At 42.9% G+C, this 21485-nt stretch overlaps 1 protein-coding gene across 1 annotated transcript in view; it reads right to left on the reverse strand.

Moving 5' to 3' along the window:
* Nucleotides 1-4558: 4558 nt before the first annotated feature.
* The window catches only part of LOC124612883 (neuronal acetylcholine receptor subunit alpha-3-like), a 140069-nt gene continuing 123142 nt past the window's right edge, over nucleotides 4559-21485 (reverse strand). Inside the window, exon 9 of the mRNA XM_047141332.1 lies at nucleotides 4559-4863. Within this exon, the coding sequence (XP_046997288.1) occupies nucleotides 4705-4863 (159 nt within the window). The 3' untranslated portion in view covers nucleotides 4559-4704. The remainder of the gene's footprint in view (nucleotides 4864-21485) is intronic.

The following is a 21485-nucleotide window of genomic DNA, read 5'->3' on the forward strand; positions in this document are numbered from 1 at the left end:
AATTCAGATGACGATGTAGAAGACGTCTATGAAGAATTACGAAAGCTGACAAATGACAGAAAATCCCACTATAAAATGATAAAAGTTGAGGTTAATACGAATGTAGGCCTTCAACAAAAGCATCATTATTCTCTGGAAAATGCTGATAAGATGCAGGAAATGTCAGAGGACATATGGTTAGTATCTTGCACCGCATTAGCGCTAATAATTCGCTACACATTTAAACACTTAATTTGAAAAGTAGAACTCGAGATCAAGTTTACGAATCCATGAACGCCAGCATCTGTTCTTGAATGTTTAGCAATGCAAATCTATGCTAATGATTTGGATAGAATACGAACTTTACTTTGACTCTACCATATTTGCATACGTTGGTTCGATGTGATCGAAAGATTGTCTGTACTCGGATCTGAATACAGTCACTACTGAATGACATATGCCGGATAAATATTTGAAAAAGTCTTCCCTGAATCACAGTGGACTATGACGCAACTCATGGAGTGAGTGTCCATGCCTGTATGTGAGAGCAAGCTACATCTTAAAGGAAGTACTGAGTCAAATTACTTGAACAAATGTAATAACTAGTAAGGACCACGAACTTTAAATGGTATACAAACTGAAATCCATGAGGGGAGAAAAAGTCAACTTAACTGCCATCATTTGTAACTATATAAAGCGTGATTGAACTGACTTTTATTCCGTTTTTATTTTATTCTCAGTGTGTATAATTCTTCCCGAGTTCGGACAAACGGTAAAGTAAGGAGGATATTTACAGCAAAATAACATACCGTTTGTTAGTGAATCAGAGGGAATAATTATGGATAACTGAAAGGAGAATTCTGCCTAGGTATTTGATTTACAGCTTAGTGAAACTTACCGAAAATGTTGCTCAGAGCTGGGGAATGTGAATTCTTTTAAATTTTATTGCAGGGCAACAGTTATGTCACAGATGAAAATTAATATTTCCATAAAATACTCCTGAACAACAGACTGCAGCATGTAAAAAGTACCAAAGATCCGGTAACTATTGCAAATAACCTTAATCTGGTCATACAGTGCTACATGTTAGATTTCCAAAACTTTGGTGTACATTACAACATGAAGCGATCGACAACATAGAAAATTTTAACGGAAATTACCTCGTGCCGCGAAAGAATCGTGCTCATTTCGAGCCGGAGTTTATCACTGAAGGCAACCCACGCCGAAGACATGTCCGGAGCTTCAACTGCTTGCGTTCGAGCTTTCCAAACCCAACAATGGCTAGCAAGGTCGCCGGATGTCTCCCCAGTCGAGAACGTTTGTAGCATTTTTGGTAGGGTCCTCCGACCAGGTCGAGATTTTGACTATCTGACGCTCCAATTGGAGACAAGTTGGAATGATGTCAGTCAGGCAGACATGAGCAACGCTGTCAATCTGTGACAAGCTGAATAACAGCTTGCATAAGAGCCAGATGTGGACCAACGCGTTATTGACTTTCCCAATCTGTGAAGCTCTTACTCTTGATTAATTCACTCAGTTTTCCTGAAATAGTAATCATTTGTTTGTCTCAACATCAAATCTACAGAGTTCCCCGTCACGTTCAGGTAATTGAGTCCTTTGTTTTATTTTTGTGGGGAGGGGGGGGGCGGGGTTCGTTGGTGTATACAGAGACTCGCTCGTCGATAGCGGCTCGCACTTTTGCCCCACTTCTAACACGTGTGGTGCCGGTAGAACTGAACTATGGTCCGTGAGCAGTTTGATGCGCGATGAGTTTCCTTTGAGTGTGCTTCCTCCGTCTGGTGCCTCGGCCTGTCATACCTTCGATGGCCGAGTATTCTGGTCCGCCACGCAGCATTTTCAGCTGGCTACCCTTTCGTCCGGCAGCGACGCTGAGGTCCATCTAAAGGTGCGTTGTCGCCTGTGTAACTTGCTGTGCTGACCTAATACTAAGAGGCCTATCGTTGTTGAAAGATTCAATTTTTCGAACACATTCAAATTTGCCTTCTTGTGACGTGTTAGTACTAGGCTTTGTCCAACGAGAAACATTTGAATATTTTCGTGGATTTCTTTGTCTGTAGTTGGCTAATTACGAGGATTGTAAAGACAGAGTGCAACGAAACGACTGTTTTCAGATCCTCACTAACATGGATAAACTGGCATCAACAACCGTAAAACTGACAATAATAGAAGGGCTCCCTTGGTGCTTACGATGAATTGTGGTTGTAGAAGAGGAGTGATTCTGGTCCGTTTGCTGTATTGAAGCCGTCGTGGTTCCTTGACGAGCCGCTTTCATGCATGAATTGCTAGCGGTGGCGACAGCTAATAAAAGAACGCTGAAGTTGTTCTCATAACAGGAATACCTGTTTCCACTGTTATATGGGAACTCCATAACCAAATTTTTGCCGTCAGCAGACTTCAGGCAGTGCGGAAAATTCCACTTCACTACAAAATCTCGCGCGACATGCACCCACTCTTTTCTAGAGTTCGGAAGCTGGAGGTAGACAAAAAAGGAACTAAAAGTCTCACTTAAAAGCCTTTGACATCCATCCCACACAGACACACACACACAGACACACACACACACACACACACACACACACACACATACACGCCACTGACGGGGTTTCACTGACATATGTGTAAAAGGACACGAGTTACCTCACAGCACTTCCTTTCTATACCTTAAAATTCAGAAGTCAGCACATATTCTTGTGCTGTTCACTGTAAACGTTAAGCTGGAAATAAATTTTTAGTTCTCCAGAGAAATAACGTTAAATGGTATTCAACCTAACCACACAGGCTGCTAGCACGAGATCACGATGAAAAGCGGTATTCGACATGCAAATTGGGATAGAGGTTATTGTTACTAAGTGCAACACGTTTTCTTCTGGGATACCACTGATATTTCTAATGCAGTTTGCCTAGAGATTGTGTTCCAGGTGTAATACGGTCAGATCACTTTGTCATATTGAATAGTTGCTGACTCTTAAATCACTTCGGTGTTTCGAGAGCTGTGGAACCACGTAACTTTAGCGAGAAAGTGATTCGTTTTACCTAAAAAGTACAGTAATAAACACAAATATTTACGAAACAAGAATGAACGTATAGTAAACATATTTTCGTATACTCTTCTTTTTTGCAGTTCACAGTTAAATTTGTCTATGTGTGGAATGTGATTAAATTTGCAGCTCTGTGAATGAAGTACAAAAAACATACAAAAATAATTCATGGATGTCCATCTTACTGCGTGGACGAGAGACGTCAACTGATGATTTATATGAGAAAAAGTACCATCACAGCTATATATTAAGACTCTCTTTATTTTCTCCCACGACTAGTTGCGGCGGCACATTACCGCCGTCCTCAGGTTGCATCACTGCCGAAAAAGTAATACATTTCTTCGGCGCACTTATTTTGGAGTCCTAGTCCTAGTACACATGGGCTATCTTTCCTCAGAAGTCTCTATTCGCCACCTCGTTGTCTACAATGCCCGCATGTGCTAGTAACAAGAGCTCTACAATAAATGGTCGAAGGAAATCTATTACTCTTTTAGCAGTGATGGAGTCTGAGAATGGTGGTAATGTGTAACCGAAACTAGTCATGTAAAACAATAAAGACGTTATCAAGATACAGCTGCGGTAGAACTTTTTCTCATATACCCAAAAGTAATATGAAGATTAAGAATATGTCTTATACAGAGGCGCAAATGTAATAAGCGGAACACAGAAAACACTTTGGAACAAAGATGGAATTACATTATATTAACTTAATTACCTTTTTCAATTTTTTTATTTTAATTTTCAGTGTGAAGTACACTACTCTGACTAGATGAGATGGCGCGGCAGTCTCTAATGTCCTTGTGGTTATCAATTAATGAAAGTAACAACTCGATGGGTTAAGACTGTGCTACGTTCAAACTTTTCACTTTTTTATGTATTGTAGTCACAAGATTATCTGTATGGCTTCCAGCTTGCCACCAAAACTGTAAGAGGATAACAATGATGGTACCATAACGCTACAGACCTGTAAGGGGTTTTTCATGGCACTGAAAGAAAGCTGTCCCAGTAAGACATTCATACTTCTAGGACAAGAGAAGAATTTCTGTGCGTCACTGATAAAAATGGCCAAACGTAAAGGATGTGTGATAGGCGAAAATCAACAAAAGCGATGCCAGAGTCCACAGTGACGGAAAGTGGACGGGAGACCGAATTTCTCGAAGCTAACAAGTAGATAAGTACATAAAGCTCCAGTCATATTAGGGGAGTTAAAATGCTCTACCGAACGGGGACTCGACTACAGGTAAGATTTGCTTTTTGCATACAGTCCTTCTCCCACAAAGCCACTTGACCATTTAAAGTAAAGCAAATTCATATTCAAATTGCCAACCCTCCGTCTCTTCCACAGTTACACAGATACAGGCCCTCTTCGACAGTTCCAAAGATACTGGTCCTCTCTTGTCGTAGCTGTAGCAGTTTGTTGATGGCTGGTCTGAACTTGGAACCGTATTGACAGCAAAGCGCAATTGTTGACCCATTGCTTAAACGATCTGCTCAGCAACGTAAGGCTTGCCAAAAGGTCAGACCTGAAGAGGGATCCTTCGCATTGGACGGAATGGAAGCACATTTCATTTTACGACATGTCCGTAAGTCCAGAATTATTTTGGGATGGTAGTCGCCGTCCACAGATATCGATATGAGTGGCCAGTATTTGGCAGGGAAGTGAGAGTTAAGCCATGAGTCGGACGGAGAGGGCGGCGACACAGGTGGCTGTCGACGCAACCAGACCCAGGCGGTTGATCAGCAGCGCCAGGAGCGCCGCTGGAGCAGGTGTGGCTGCTGTCACTGGCTCCTCCTCGCTCACCAGGCCCTCAGCGTCGTCTTCTTCCTGCAAACAGACCAGCCGGTAATAGGCATGCCAAGGAATATCTGTATAACTAAGTACAAAACGGTGCTGCAAATGGATACCACAAATAAAGAAAAGAAGAAAACGATGCACCACTAAGGAAATATGTGAATGGGACGGAAATCGGCAGATGTGATGTACATACAGAAACCAAAAAATTATCACAATATCAGAAAAATCGGATGATATGTTCAGGAGAAAGAGCTTCTCAAATTGAGCAAGTCAATAACGCGTTGGCCCATCTCTGACCCTTATGCAAGCAATCGTTTGGCTTGGCTCTGATTGCTATAGTAATTCGATGTCCTCGTTACAGTTATAGTAACAAACTATGTGCACTTAACATGTTAGATCGTCATACTCCCGAACTAGTCGGAGGCTCTTGTCCATAATGTTTCAGTCGTTCTCCATTGGGGAATGATCTCGAGACATGTGCTTCGTTTGTGATGTGGCAAAACTAAGTTCGTGATTGCAGGTAGTTGACACGATGTGTGAGGGAAGTTGAGAAGGCAGTCTGCTTTGCGAATCTGATAACTGTGTTGCCTATGTACACGTACGAACAATGTCGTTGTGACAATACAGACACAAGTTCTAACAATGATACTTCACGACGATGCAACCTACAGCAGCAATTTGTAGTTACAAGAATTCTGCCAACCATTAGTAGGTTTCCCTATACCTCTGGGACAGTGACACTTAGCAATAATATACAACAAAGTCTAATGTATTCTCTGAAAACCTGTCACCGGACACACATGTCAAGATGACAGTCAAATGTATGAACTGTACGTCCCCCTTCCCTGGTTGAATGACGGTGGTGAGTTGAGATCAAGCTATTCGATGGAGTGCCGTCCAGTAGAAAGATTTGCACCAGGCCATTTAGCAACAGAAAATTAACATATACACGTAATTATGTTTATACAGAATAGGCTTACTCGCACATACCTGGTTTTTCTTGTTCTGATTAGAAAAATGATTTACCAATCCATAAATATGTGTTGTACACGAAAACCTACATAATCTTTAGGGTGCTGTCAGATGACACATTGACCGTCAGGCTCTCCCAATGACTAGACCTTGATGTATTTTGTTCTTCACTTGCTGTTCAAAGGGAACTTCATCAATCAATAAAGGACAAATTCAGGGATGGAAAAATGACGTATCTGTCTGTCTACCAAGGAGAAGACCTTTTTCTTCTCTCGGAACTGTAATGCTTATATGATGGATTCAATACAAATACCAGTGCTAAGGAACTCAAGTTTACAGAAAGCATTGTTGCAATGGAATACGCATCCTCTATGTTGTACGAATTGTTTGTCAAGGATCTTACCTATAATTTTATCACATAGAACAGTCACCATAAGTACAAGCAGAGGTATTTAATTCTTCCGCAAATCGAGGTAATGAAAATAATCTGACTTAAAACGTAACTACTCTTAACAGGCATCACGGAAAGTAGTTATGTCACATTGATGTTAGCACAATAAATGAGTTTCCAGGTGCAACATGCCACTTTTGGACAATTTGGACACAAACCAGCTAGTAGTCAATTTTCTCTTGCCCTACTGAAGACTTCCTCGAGCAAACGTTGTCAGCGCTTACAGTGTGCGTTGCTTGGTCTTAAGTGCCCCGCTGACATACTGCCAAGGAAATATATCTGCACACAGCAAATACGTTGATAAAAATGGGAGGTAAGTAAGGTACCTTCATGAGACGGATACCAAATGAGACAGAAGGAATTCGGCAACAATATGAAACTACAGAAAGTAACAAAGAGGTCTGTAACGGAAGCAGAGTTTTTTATCGTTTCAAATCGCCAGATAGATGGACGGAAAGACATAGATTTATCTAAGCCGTGAGTTGCTAATTTACTCTAAGTCAAGAAAATGAGAAAAGGCGCACCATGAAGGAATTATCTGAATGGGATGGAGATCTGTGGATGTGATGTACATGTTCAGACAGATAAATGATAGCAGCTTCAGAAAAGCTGAATGATGTATTGAAGAGTAAGAACTTCAAAAACTGTCAAAAGTCAACAACGCGTTGGTCCATGGTTCAAATGGTTCAAATGGCTCTGAGCACTATGGGACTCAACTGCTGCGGTCATAAGTCCCCTAGAACTTAGAACTACTTAAACCTAACTAACCTAAGGACATCACACACATCCATGCCCGAGGCAGGATTCGAACCTGCGACCGTAGCGGTCGTGCGGTTCCAGACTGTAGTGCCTTTAACCGCTCGGCCACTCCGGCCGGCCGTTGGTCCATCTCTGGCCCTTATGCTAGCAGTTATTCGGCTTGGTATTGATCGACCGAGTTGTTGGACGTCCTCCTGGGAGAGGAAATGCCACATTATGTGCACTTGGCACGTTAGATCGTCAAAATATCTATATGGTTGGAGGTTCCTGACCATAATGCTCCAAACTTTCTGAGTTGCGGAGAGGCCTGGAGATCTTGCTGGCTGAGTTTGGGTTGACAATCACGAAAAATCGCTCGCGCAAATTATCGTGCTGGAATGTAAATACAGGATGGCTTTTCATGAAGAACAACAAAACGGGTCATAGAATACCGCTATGCTGTGAGAGTTCCGAGGATGACAACGAAAGGGGTTCTGCTATGAAAAGAAATGGCACTCTAGACCATCATTCTTGGTTGGCCATACAGCGGGCGATGTTCAGGTCGGCATCCCACCGCTGTCCTGGGCATCTCCAGGTACGTCTTCGATCTGGAATCTTATTGACTGGAGCAGCAATGTCTTCAGTAATGAGTACCACTTCGAACGGGGACCCTGATGATCAGCGAGTCCTACCTGGGGTCACCCCAGACTGTGGTGGGATCCCAGACTGATCGTCGCCAAGAGTGATGGTCTGAAGAGCTATTCAATTTCATAGCAGCATTTCTTTGGTTGTCATTCGCGGGACTCTTTCATGACAGCAGTACGTCGACGATATTCTGCACGCCTTATGTTGCCCTAAATGGTAAGCCATCACGGGCTTACATTTCAGCAAGATAATGTCCAGCTGTAAGCAGCGAGATGTCCTACTGCTGATCTTCGTGGTTGCCATTTCCTTCCACAACATCAAACGTTCTCATGTGGAATATGAATTACGCCCAGGGAATATGCACATGCTTGAAAAATAAAACTAATCATTGTATAATTTTCAAATAACTTTTCTGGCGTTTTGACTGGATCGTCTCCGTAAAGGGATCAACGTTTCAATGTATAAATTCACGTTGAATTCGGCAGTGTCTATCACTACATACCCTGATCAAACCCACTAGCACTAGTGGCCGAAACGATGGCTTAACAGCAGGACACGGTCTATAGCCCATATTAATTTTAGGAATACTCTATTCGTCCACGAAAGCCTACAGTCGTACAAGAATACTCAAATCCCGACAATTTAAGACTCCCCTGAACAAGATATAGATGCCACACTATGTTACAATAAATTTAAAATACAGGGTGAGCACAAAGTCTTGCCCTGATTATAAAAATTTATAACAGAATAACCGTTTGTCAATATAAGTTACATATGATGCCATTACATAGGTTAGTGTTACTAGTTGTTGTGATCAATAGACGGCGCTAGTGCTCCACAACACCGACGCGGTCTGTTAGGTGACGTTAGTTGCTGGCGAAATGGCGCCGGAGAAAGAGAAAGCGCAATGTGTGCTTTGGTTTCACGAAACGAAATCGACCATAAGCGTTCAGCGTAAATTTCGAGCTTCTTACGGACGCAGCTCTCCTGACGTTAAATCAGTAAAGCGATGGTATGCAAAGATAAACGAAACAGGCAGCGTTGAAGATCTTCCTCGAAGCTGCAGGCCTCGTCTGAGTGATGCAACTGTTGATCGTGTTTGGCAATCGTTTCACGGGAGTCCGTCTAAATCAACTCGTCAAGCATCACGCGAACTTCAAATACCGCAAGCAAGTGTGGTGAAGATTCTTCATGAAAGGCTTAGGTTGCATGCTTACAAAGGGCAAATCATGCAGGCCTCGACGTTCTCCGAGCTACCAAAGGAGCACACGTTGAGGTTTACTAACGTACGTGGTCTTGTTGTTGTTGTTGTTGTTGTGGTCTTCAGTCCTGAGACTGGTTTGATGCAGCTCTCCATGCTACTCTATCCTGTGCAAGCCCCTTCATCTCCCAGTACCTACTGCAACCTACATCCTTCTGAATCTGCTTAGTGTATTCATCTCTTGGTCTCCCTCTACGATTTTTACCCTCCACGCTGCCCTCCAATGCTAAATTTGTGATCCCTTGATGCCTCAAAACATGTCCTACCAACCGATCCCTTCTTCTAGTCAAGTTGTACCACAAACTTCTCTTCTCCCCACTCCTATTCAATACCTCCTCATTACTTACGTGATCTATATCTTCAACATTCTTCTGTAGCACCACATTTCGAAAGCTTCTATTCTCTTCTTGTCCATACTAGTTATCGTCCATGTTTCACTTCCATACATGGCTACACTCCATACAAATACTTTCAGAAACGACTTCCTGACACTTAAATCTATACTCGATGTTAACAAATTTCTCTTCTTCAGAAACTATTTCCTTGCCATTGCCAGTCTACATTTTATATCCTCTCTACTTCGACCATCATCAGGTATTTTACTCCCTAAATAGCAAACTCCTTTACTACTTTAAGTGTCTCATTTCCTAATCTAATTCCCTCAGCATCACCCGATTTAATTTGACTACATTCCATTATCCTCGTTTTGCTTTTGTTGATGTTCATCTTATATCCTCCTTTCAAGACACTGTCCATTCCATTCAACTGCTCTTCCAAGTCCTTTGCTGTCTCTGACAGAATTACAATTACGTGGTCTTACAAAAACTAATAACACTAACCTATGTAACGGCATCAAATGTAAATTATTTTGTGAAACGGTTAATCTGTAATAAATTGTTGTAATCAGGGCAAGACTTTTCGCTCACCGCGTACATTTTGAGGTGATATATTGCACAGTTGCCGACGGCCTTTCCGCAGTGGTAACACCGGTTCCCATCACATCACCGAAGTTAAACACTGTCGGTAACCTATCCAAGTGCTAGCCAAGCCCATCTGGGTCTGCCGAGTGTTGTTGGGAAGCAGAGTAGACTCAGCACCTGTGATGCCAATTGAGGAGCTACTCGACTGAGAAATAGTGACATCGGTGACGAAAACTGATAATGGCCAGGAGAGTGGTGTACTGACAACTACATCTGGTGACACCTAAGGACTTGGGATGAAACGCCGGCCGGTCGGTGCCGTTGGGTGTTCAAAGCCTATTACGACGGTGTTTGTTTGTTTTTATACCGCTTAATTGGCTACAGGAAATGCGATGGAATGCACAGTTTCGCTTCATCAAAGCACATTTTTAATGACCCAACAAATTCATCGTACTACATATGATATTTCGATTGATTTCGTTCAAATGGAGAATATTTTTGGACTACTTGTGGGACTTTTGTCGTCTAGCATTATCCAATTTGCACTTCCTTCTCTTTGATTTATTACCCGATCTGTGATAAACTGGCCGGCCGGAGTGGCCGAATGGTTGTAGGCGCTTCAGTCTGGAACCACGCGACCGCTACGGTCGCATGTTCGGATCATACCTCGGGCACGGATATGTGTCATGTCCTTAGGTTAGTTTGGTTTACGTAGTCCTAAGTTCTAGCGGACTGATGACCTTCGTTGTTAAGTCCTACAGTGCTCAGAGCCATTTGAAACAATTTGTTTTTGATAAATTAGTGGACAATTGGTTCCATCAATAATTCAGTGTAACAAAGTCTAACCAAGGTACTGTATATCAACATCATGGTAACATCCGTAAAATGAATTTGGTGCTATGGTGCCCTCCCTCGAAGCCTCTACTTCAAGTGGCTCTATTTATTTGTGAATAGTCTTAAGAACAGCGGTATAATAAAACGGGTGGGAAGGACACGTACAATTATCTCAAAACAGAATCCTCTTAAAGACAAATGCAAGTCAAAACGTAGTAGCACTATATACGAGCCTTCTCTCCACTAACAACACGAATCGTTGTTGTGATATATTTTGCTATAAATTGCACAATTAAGAAAGCGTTCACGTTATAGAGTAGCGCTTTTTGGGACAATTCTTAAGAGTGTCACCATAATCCGAGGTAAGGTAGATACATTTAGTTGTAGGCTGAATAGCTGTGTTCATTTTATGCGTTGGACCTTCAAGCTCATGGGTGCTGGTATTTATTCTTGCCGCCTGAAGTGCTTTACGAAGACGTATTCCAGCGATAAACGTATTAACGGTAGCGGAATTTCCATATCGAAAATTTATTGGAAATGGCCATTGCAGCGTCGCCACAAAGCCTCTGGGAGACCAATAGTAATATCTGCAGACGCCGTCGGACACCTCAGCAATATTCACGCAGCCTCGGGCAGCTCCAATAACGGCTGCCTACTGAAAGTGCAAGAGTAGCTGTCTGCCTCACTTCTTTGCGCAGTACGGCGTTCGACAAGGCAGCAGTAGCATGTGGCAGCTACAACTTAACATTTTATGTGTCTTTTGTGCAGCGTGTTTATTTCACATAGTCACTGATCCTTAGAAAGTATCAGTTTTAGTAACGGGGGTTGTGTACTACCTAATGGCCTTTGTTTTCCTGTCTTGAACATTTGTAAATGCCTTCAAATGGCTCTGAGCACTATGGGACTTAACTTCTGAGGTCATCAGTCCCCTAGAACTCAGAACTACTTAAACCTAACTAACCTAAGGACATCACACACATCCATGCCCGAGGCAGGATTCGAACCTGCGACCGTAGCAGTCGCGCAGTTCCAGACTGAAGCGCCTAGAACCGCTCGGCCACACCGGCCGGCGAACATTTGTAAGCTTAAGGATGTCATGGGTGCAGCTAATCACACCGTATTCTCACATTATAAGAATGTTAAAAGCTACATGACACACACATGTAAGTACAGCAACGGTAAATACTCCATTACAGTCGAGCACTGTATACAGTGTCGCCAGAATTGAGGCCATTTGCAAACAAAAACTCCAAAATATAGAACAAATTGATTTCAACGAATAAATGTTTACAATCGACAGTAAATTTTCAGCTATATTTAATGAAATGGAATTATATGACTCAAGACACCTTTCCAACTCGTAAACATCTGTCATGTATGTATACAGACGAAGGAGACCAATGAAAATTTGTACCAAGACGAGATTCAAATCCAGGAATCCGGTTCCCTGGGCAGATGCATCAGTCACTACTCCACGCTGACCTAGCACAGTGGTCTAGAGAGCAGAAGACCCATGTTCGAATACTGGCTTTGCCACAAACTTTCATTGTTCCCTCAGTTTGCAGGCATGCATCACGAATGTCTGAGACTTGGAAAGGTCTCTGAACTGTATATTTACATTTGATCAATGCACCTATGTTTGGGTTTCAGGCAGGATCTCACGTTTCGTTCATTGCTGAGATACTTTTACAACACAGTCGGAGATCCTGTGTAATATTCTTTGAATGTAGGGGGAGTATCAAGTCGACTGAAGGGAGAATGCGAATTTGGTGTGCGGAGGGAATCGTGTTACGGTAGCCTGTGCAGTTTTGGAAAGCCACTGTGCCAGGGTGACGTAGTGATTAGCGCATTTGTCTAGTGGGCAGGACACTCAGGATGGAATTCCAATTTAGTACAAATATCCTTCGTTGCTTAGTCTGCATGTTATAGTGGCACTATCCACTATTTTAGGTTAAAGTATCAAACCTTTCGTGTCAGTGGCTGAATATAGCATGGAGGCCGCCACAGCTATTGCGGTAACAGTGCTGGCTGTCAGCCACGCTACGTCCACACGAAGGGCACAATAACAATGGGCAAGTGAGCTGCGAAGCGAGGGCAGGACAGTTATCTGGTCGTGACGACCACCCTCGAACGAATCTCTTTGATGTGGGCGACGTGACTAGCGGCCAGATTTTAGAGAAACAAATTGACATAAAACGAGGCTGAATTTGAGGGAAGGACGTCATTCGACTCTGGGACCACTTTCTATCCTGTGCCAACCTCATCTCAAAGTAGCACTTGCACCTCCGTCCTCAGTTATTCGCCGCTGGATGTATCACAGGTCTTCCTCTACAGTTTTTATCCACTACAGCTCCCTCTAGTACCGTGGACGTTCTTCCCTGATGCCTTAAAAGATGTCATACCGTCCCGTCCCATCTTCTTCTTCATACATTTCTTTCCTCGCCGATTACCTGGAAAATCTCTTTATTTCTTACCTCATCAGTCCATCTAATTTTTAATATTCTTCAGCAACAACATATCTCAAATACTTCTATTGTCTTGTTTTAGAGTTTTCCTACAGTCCTTGTTTCAATTATACACAATTCTGTGCTCCAAACGTACATTGTCATAATTTTCTTCCGCAAATTGTGGGCTACGTTTGATACTGGTACAATTCTCTTAACTAGGAATTCTTTTTGCCCACGGCTAGTCTGTTTTTTATGTTCTCCCATCTCCACCATCATAGGTTATTTTGCTGCCTGGGTAGTAGAATTCCTTAACTACATCTGTTTCGTGACCATCAATCCAGATGTTAAGTTTCTCGTTGTCCTCCTTTCCTGCAACTTCTCCTTACTTCCGTCTTTCTTAGATTTCCTCTGAATCCATATTCTCTACTCTTCAGATTGTTCATTCCATTCACCAGATCGTGTAATTCTTCTTCACTTTACTCAGGATAGCAATGTCATCAGCGAATCTTATCATTTACACTCCTGGAAATTGAAATAAGAACACCGTGAATTCATTGTCCCAGGAAGGGGAAACTTTATTGACACATTCCTGGGGTCAGATTCATCACATGATCACACTGACAGAACCACAGGCACATAGACACAGGCAACAGAGCATGCACAATGTCGCCACTAGTACAGTGTATATCTACCTTTCGCAGCAATGCAGGCTGCTATTCTCCCATGGAGACGATCGTAGAGATGCTGGATGTAGTCCTGTGGAACGGCTTGCCATGCCATTTCCACCTGGCGCCTCAGTTGGACCAGCGTTCGTGCTGGACGTGCAGACCACGCGAGACGACGCTTCATCCAGTCCCAAACATGCTCAATGGGGGACAGATCCGGAGATCTTGCTGGCCAGGGTAGTTGACTTACACCTTCTAGAGCACGTTGGGTGGCACGGGATACATGCGGACGTGCATTGTCCTGTTGGAACAGCAAGTTCTCTTGCCGATCTAAGAATGGTAGAACGATGGGTTCGATGACGGTTTGGATGTACCGTGCACTATTCAGTGTCCCCTCGACGATCACCAGTGGTGTACGGCCATTGTAGGAGATCGCTCCCCACACCATGATGCCGGGTGTTGGCCCTGTGTGCCTCGGTCGTATGCAGTCCTGATTGTGGCGCTCACCTGCACGGCGCCAAACACGCATACGACCATCATTGGCACCAAGGCAGAAGCGACTCTCATCGCTGAAGACGACACGTCTCCATTCGTCCCTCCATTCACGCCTGTCGCGACACCACTGGAGGCGGGCTGCACGATGTTGGGGCGTGAGCGGAAGACGGCATAACGGTGTGCGGGACCGTAGCCCAGCTTCATGGAGACGGTTGCGAATGGTCCTCGCCGATACCCCAGGAGCAACAGTGTCCCTAATTTGCTGGGAAGTGGCGGTGCGGTTTCCTATGGCACTGTGTAGGATCCTACGGTCTTGGCGTGCATCCGTGCGTCGCTGCTGTCCGGTCCCAGGTCGACGGGCACGTGCACCTTCCGCCGACCACTGGCGACAACATCGATGTACTGTGGAGACCTCACGCCCCACGTGTTGAACAATTCGGCGGTACGTCCACCCGGCCTCCCGCATGCCCACTATACGCCCTCGCTCAAAGTCCGTCAACTGCACATACGGTTCACGTCCACACTGTCGTGGCATGCTACCAGTGTTAAAGACTGCGGTGGAGCTCCGTATGCCACGGCAAACTGGCTGACACTGACGGCGGCGGTGCACAAATGCTGCGCAGCTAGCGCCATTCGACGGCCAACACCGCGGTTCCTGGTGTGTCCACTGTCCCGTGCGTGTGATCATTGCTTGTACAGCCCTCTCGCAGTGTCCGGAGCAAGTATGGTGGGTCTGACACACCGGTGTCAATGTGTTCTTTTTTCCATTTCCAGGAGTGTATATCATTTCACTTTGAATTTAAATCCACTCCTGAACCTTTATTTCCATCATTGCTTCCTCGATGTTCAGATTGAACATTGGGGGCGAAACACTACATCCATATCTCACACCCTTTTTAGTCCGGGCACTTCGTTCTTGGTCGCCCACTTTTGTTATTCCCTCTTGGCTCTTGTACGTATTGTATATTACTCGTCTCTCCCTATGGCTTACCCCTGTTTCTCTCAGAATATTATTATTGTCTTCAACTTCGATGCATGAGCTGTTAAGATGATTGTGCAATAATTCTCGCACTTGTCAGCTCTTGCAGTCTTCGGATTTGTGTGGATGACATTTTTGCGAAAGTCAGATGGTATGTCGCCAGACTCATACATTCTACACAGTAACGTGATTAATCGTTTTATTGCCTCTTAATCCAATTATTTTAGAAATTCTGATGGAATGTTATCTATTCCTTCTGCCTTATTTGATCTTACGTATTGCAAAGCTCTTTCAAATTCTGATTTAATACTGGATCCCCTATCTCTACTACATCAACTCTTGTTTCTTCTTCTATCACATGAGACAAATCTCCCCGCTCCTAGAGGCCTTCAGTGTACTCTTTCCACCTATCCGCTCTCTCTTCTGTATTTAACAGTGGTATTGCCGTTGCACTCTCAATATCCCTATCCTTCCTTTTAATTTCAGCGCAGGTTGTCTTGATTTTCCTGTCTGCTGAGTCACTCCTTCCGACAATCATTTCTTGTTCGATATCTTCACAATTTTCATGCAGCCATTTCGATTTAGCTTCCCTGCACTTGCTATTTATTTCATTCCTCAGTAACTTTTATTTCTGCATTCCTCAAATATCCTGAACATTTTTGTACTTCCTTCTTTCATCGATCAGTTGAAGAATTTTTCTGTTACCCATCGTCTATTTGCAGTTACCTTCTTTGTACCTATATTTTTCTTTCCAACTTCTGTGATGGCCCTTTTTAGAGATGGCCATTCCTCTTCAAATGTACTGCCTACTGAGCTATTTCTTATTGCTGTATCTATAGCCTTAGAGACCTTCAAGCGTATCTCGTCATTCCTTAGTACTTCTGCATCAAACTTCTTTGTGTATTGATTCTTCCTGACTAATCTCTTAAACTTCAGCCTACTATACTTCACTACTACATTGTGATCTGAGTTTATATCTGCTCCTGGTTACCCCTTATAATTAAGTATCTGACTTCGGACTCTCTGTCTGACCATGACGTAATCTAACTGAAATCTCTAATTTGCCACCCGACCTTTCCCAAGTATACCTTCTCCTCTTGTGATTCTTGAATAGAGTATTCACTATTATTAGATGAAGTTTATTACAGCACTCAGTTAGCCCTTGTCCTCTTTCATTCGCAGCACCAAGCCCATATTCTCCTGGGACTCTTTCTGCTGCCCTTCCCCTACAACCGCATTCAAACATTCCACGACTATTAGATATTATCTCTCTCCAAGTACTGAATTACCCGTTCTGTGTTCTCTCATACTTTCCCTATTTCTTCATCTTCGGCTTGCGAGGTCGCCATGTACATCTGAAACATTATTGTAGGCGTTGGTTTGCTGTCGATTCTGACGAGAATAATCCTGTGACTGAAATCTTCGAAGTACCTCAATCTCTGCCCTACCTTCCCATTCGTAATGAATCCTACTTTCATTATACCACTTTCTGCTGCTTTTGATATTACCCCATACTAATCTAACATGAAGTCCTAGCTTTATTGACCCGACACTATATCTAGATTGAGCCTCAGCATTTTACTTTCAATTTTTTTTTAGTTTGCTTACCACGTTTAAACTTCTGACATATCACGCCCCGACTCGTAGAACATTATCCTTTCGTTGGTTATTCAATTTTTTTTTCTCATGGGCATCTCCCACTGGCAGTTCTCTCCCATAGATCCGAATGGGGGACTATTCTGGAATATTTTGGCAATGAAGAGATCATCATGACATCTTTTTCATTACAGGCCACATGTCATATGGATATACAGCATGAGTGTTTAATGCAGTGGTTCTGTGCCTTTTGCATCCTCACGCCTATGATCATTGCTGATTTTTCCGCATTTAGGGATAGTTTCCCACCACAGGGGCCAGAGCAAGAGAGTACCCTCTTTCACAAGCGCATTGACAGAATGAGGGCGTCTTCTTATTTCTGACGTCGGCCGCAATTGCTGACGATTTTCATTCAAAGTTTAAACGGCGGCGTGGTTCGAACCCTCGACCGAGGGCCGTTTGATTAGTAATCAAACACGCTACCTCCCCCCACCCCCCTACAGAGGCACCACTACAGAGTGGTCCATACAGATTGGTGTCAGAAGATCCGACGTCGCAGCAATCGACAGCGGAGGGTCTCCCACCCCTGAAGCACTTCGTTCCAGCCACATCTCGAAGTACTGTCACTGCAGTGAGTTAGACAATTTGGTTCTTGTATGGTGGTAATCATGAAGTCGAAGTTTGGAAGCTGTGTTTTATGAAAATTACATTTTGAAAGCAGAGAAATTTATGAGTAATGGTAGAGATGAATGGTTAGTACCGTACGCTACATTCATTGTAATTTAGTTGGGTATTTTGCACCTTGTGCCGAACCAGTAGCGGAACAACTTTACTTGTAACCGTTTTGGGGACACGGCTAGGCAGAGTTCAGAGTACAGGTGTCTCAAGACTAGACAGATTAAACAATGTTGTAGAAGACTTTGGGGCTTACGATTCTGTGTGTATTGTTTTGTTGTAGTTAATTTTTATCGTGGATAATGGTCGCAGAGGCGAAATCAGAGACACGAGGTGTTACCAGCGAAGAAGCGATCCAGTCATTAACGGATCAGGTGGCTCAGCTGAGAGTGGCTAATGTTAAATGTATTAGGAAGAAAGAGTCGCGAGACAGAAGTGTTGCAGTCGCAGAATCTAGGAGTGGATGAGACTGTGGTGAATCTTGTATCTCCTGTCTCTGGTAGAGCGTCTGACAGTATATTGGCATTGATTGAGGATCTTAAGTCATTGGCTGACATAAGGGGTTGGTCAGATGAACAAATGTTGCAGATCGGAACGTTACGTTTGTGATGGGAAGCAAAATTATTCGTAAGGTGCCTTGACCAGCTGATACAGATGTTGGAACAACAATGCAGGAAGAGAAATAGTGCACAGTTTTTTACGAACAATTAGAGACGGCATCCAGGGGACATAATGACACAGTTGGTGACTTTGCGGATAGAATTAGGAAAATGAACGTTCACATGTACGAGCTCTCATTAAAAGTGGAGGTAAAGAAAGTGGTGCTGCAGGAGGCCGAGTAACGAGCGCTCAATCGTTTTTTAAGGGGTTTGACCCTGGAAATGTCTAGGAGAGGGCGCAAGGCGCCGCCTAAGGATCTCAATGAAGAGGTTGGGTGAGCTCTGGAATACGAAGAAATCGACAAGGGTAAGGGAGCGAAACAGGAATTTACATCGAATATTACGTATTTTAATTGCGGTCAAACAGGACATGTACTAATACAATGTTACCATTACCGGAGCCCGCAACACAACTGGAGTAACGAGGGTCGCCAACAGTTTGGTAGATATTGCAGTAGAGGAGGTTTTGATGAACTGCAAAACTATAGGAATAATGGCAGAGGTAGTCCAGGAAATAAGAAGGGTCCTTTAAACTTAGAAGGGAGCTCCAGGGCCGCCGACAGGAGTTCCTAGTAGCAATAAGTTCACTCAAAACGAATGCAAAGGTGGAGTGTGCCAAAGTGGGTGTTGTGGATGGAAGAGAGTATGAAGTGTTGTTGGAAACGGCAGCATATGGGTCAGTATCCTCGAGAAAATTACTGGGTAGGAGGCAGTGGAGCTCACCACGATATGATCTGCGTGTTGTAGGAGATATTGATATACGACCTCTGAGGTCCGTAGTGATGAATTTCATAGATGGGACAACCATGTTTAGATAGTGTGTGGAAGTGATGTCAGATGTAAGCGACGGGTACTGCATGGTCCTAGGGTTAGATTTTCTGCGTCAACATCATGCCACAATCGACCTGCCAGGAGGTATAGTAGAACTGAGCATAGCGCGATGTTGTTTGGAGGCATTCCCTTTGCAAATAAACAGACGTGCTGTTTACAGCCTTTTTTGCAACTTTGTAATGTGGCGACTGCTCACCTGACTGCATATTCAGACGACTCTCGAGAGAATCTGGCACATTAGATGATAGGGAACGTGCTGCGTGCAGTGGCAGGTGCACATTGATGTCTTGTGACTGCCACAGGAACGCTTCCGAGTCCTGTTACACTGTGTTGGCCACTAGTCAGAGATTTCTTGAAACTGGATCGAAAAGTTAGTACCCAATATCCAATGCTCTCAGGGTGGAGTTGCCCAACACTGACTCATCATTGGTGACAATGTACTTCATAGGGCCTAACAACTGCAGGCACCGGATCTGGGAGGGGAAAGGGTGGGGGGCGCAAACCGGATTATCTGCGACGGGCAGCAATATTGGGGGCGCCAATTTCATATTCTTGAAGGAAAAAGCCTCGTTTCACGAAGCGCCTAGCATACAGGGAGCGTTGGTCTATTTTTCATGTGATTTTGAAACGCCTCCCCGTATATTTGAACATTTTTGAAAGCTTTCTAGGTTGATAACTGAGCGATTCATAAGTTGATTTTTGAATGCATGATGCCTCTGCCAGAGGAACCCCCATCGCATCTAGAAATAAAAAAAAACTTGGGTCAATCCTAACGGCCGATTCCACCCGTCGGCTGTGAGTCATGAAGTCAAACCTAAGACAAAGACTCTATACAGAGGCAATCTTTGAAAACAAACGAATGTAGCATACGATAAAATTACAATCACAGTTAACGGGATTAATTACTCAGCCACGAATTATATCGAAAAGATACGAAGGTAATGAAAGTAAGTAAGAATAAAGGAAGAGGAATAGACGTGTCTGAAATACATTATCATTGCAATTTATGCGAGTGAGAAAAGTACATGGAACCTTTATATCCATTACAGTATATGACATTGTGAAGTTTTAATATTCTGATATAGCATTAATTTATTATTAAATAATTATTGAATTAACTATAGTAGGAAAGAGAGGGTTTTGGGCTGAGAGATACTAAAATGTAACACAGCAACGAAAGAGGGGGTTTTGGGCTGAGAGAAACTAAAATATAACACAGCAACGGGAAAAACTAAATAAACAATAACATATATAAAATAATTTTAAAAAAAAACAAGAGCTTGAAGTGTTGAGAAACCGACACATAAATCCTAAACGAAACTCCACTACACAAATAATGAAAATTCACAAAATGTATCAAATATTGGAATCGGTAACTATAATTAAGCTATATAGATCAACTGTAGTTACCGATTCCAGCCATTCCACATTTGTTATTTAGAACATTTTTGAAACAAGTGTGTGCACTACAATGCTAATTGTTTTCTACATTCGGTATTACACTCTTCGGTAACCTAGTTATCGACTCCAACATTTCCATGGTTCATTAGTTAGATTATTTTTCTAGCAGGTGTGTACACTGAAATGTAATAGGATTTCTACATTTGTAATTGCTCTAGAAAATACTGGGATAAGGAACAAACATTGGAATCGGTCACTAGAATTAAGCTGTATAAGTGGTTAATTCTGGTTACCGACTTCTAGAGGTATGTGCACTGAAATGTAATAGGATCTCCACACTTGTTACTGCTCTCTGAACTCCTGCGAAAAAGGGAATAATATTGGAATTGGGAACTAGAAGTAACGTTTATAGGTCAATTCTCGTTATCCAGTCCAATAATTGTTACTTTTTGTGAATTTTGTAACTTTTTTACTCGCTTCTTTTAGGATTTTTGTGTCAGTTTCTCCAAATTTCGTGCTACAGTTTTAAACTTGTTGTTACTTATTTCATTTTCCCGTAGTTTTGCATTTTAGTTTCTCCCGGGCCAAAACCCCCACTTTCCAGCGGTAGCCTTGTTAGATTCAATAATTATAGTTATAAATTAACGCTATACTAGTAAGGGCTAGTTGTATACTCCCCGGTTAGTAGCCGCTTAGATCTATTCACGTAATAACGCGGAAAACCCGTTGCACGAACATGTGATCACACATAACAGGTGAAAAAACGCGGGATAACTAAACAGGTGATTCTGTCATGGTTTGTGAAGCTAATAGAAGTATAAGTTCTGACAATAGCAGGAACAATTACAGAATCAGTGATTCCAAGATTGTTTGTTAGAACGAGGAAGGAGAAGAAACGGGAACTTTACACATATTATGTGGAAGAATATGACGATTCAAAGTTTATATAAATATTTCGTACTACTACTAATTTTCCATCTCATCCTTGAGAAACTGGAGCGTATGAATGAAATGTGAAACTGTTTCCTAAAATAAAACTTATTGCTTGCAGAAGGATTAACGGGCATTTGATATTGGTACTTC

This window comes from Schistocerca americana, chromosome 4, assembly GCF_021461395.2.
Source record: "Schistocerca americana isolate TAMUIC-IGC-003095 chromosome 4, iqSchAmer2.1, whole genome shotgun sequence".
NCBI classification, from domain to species: domain Eukaryota; kingdom Metazoa; phylum Arthropoda; class Insecta; order Orthoptera; family Acrididae; genus Schistocerca; species Schistocerca americana.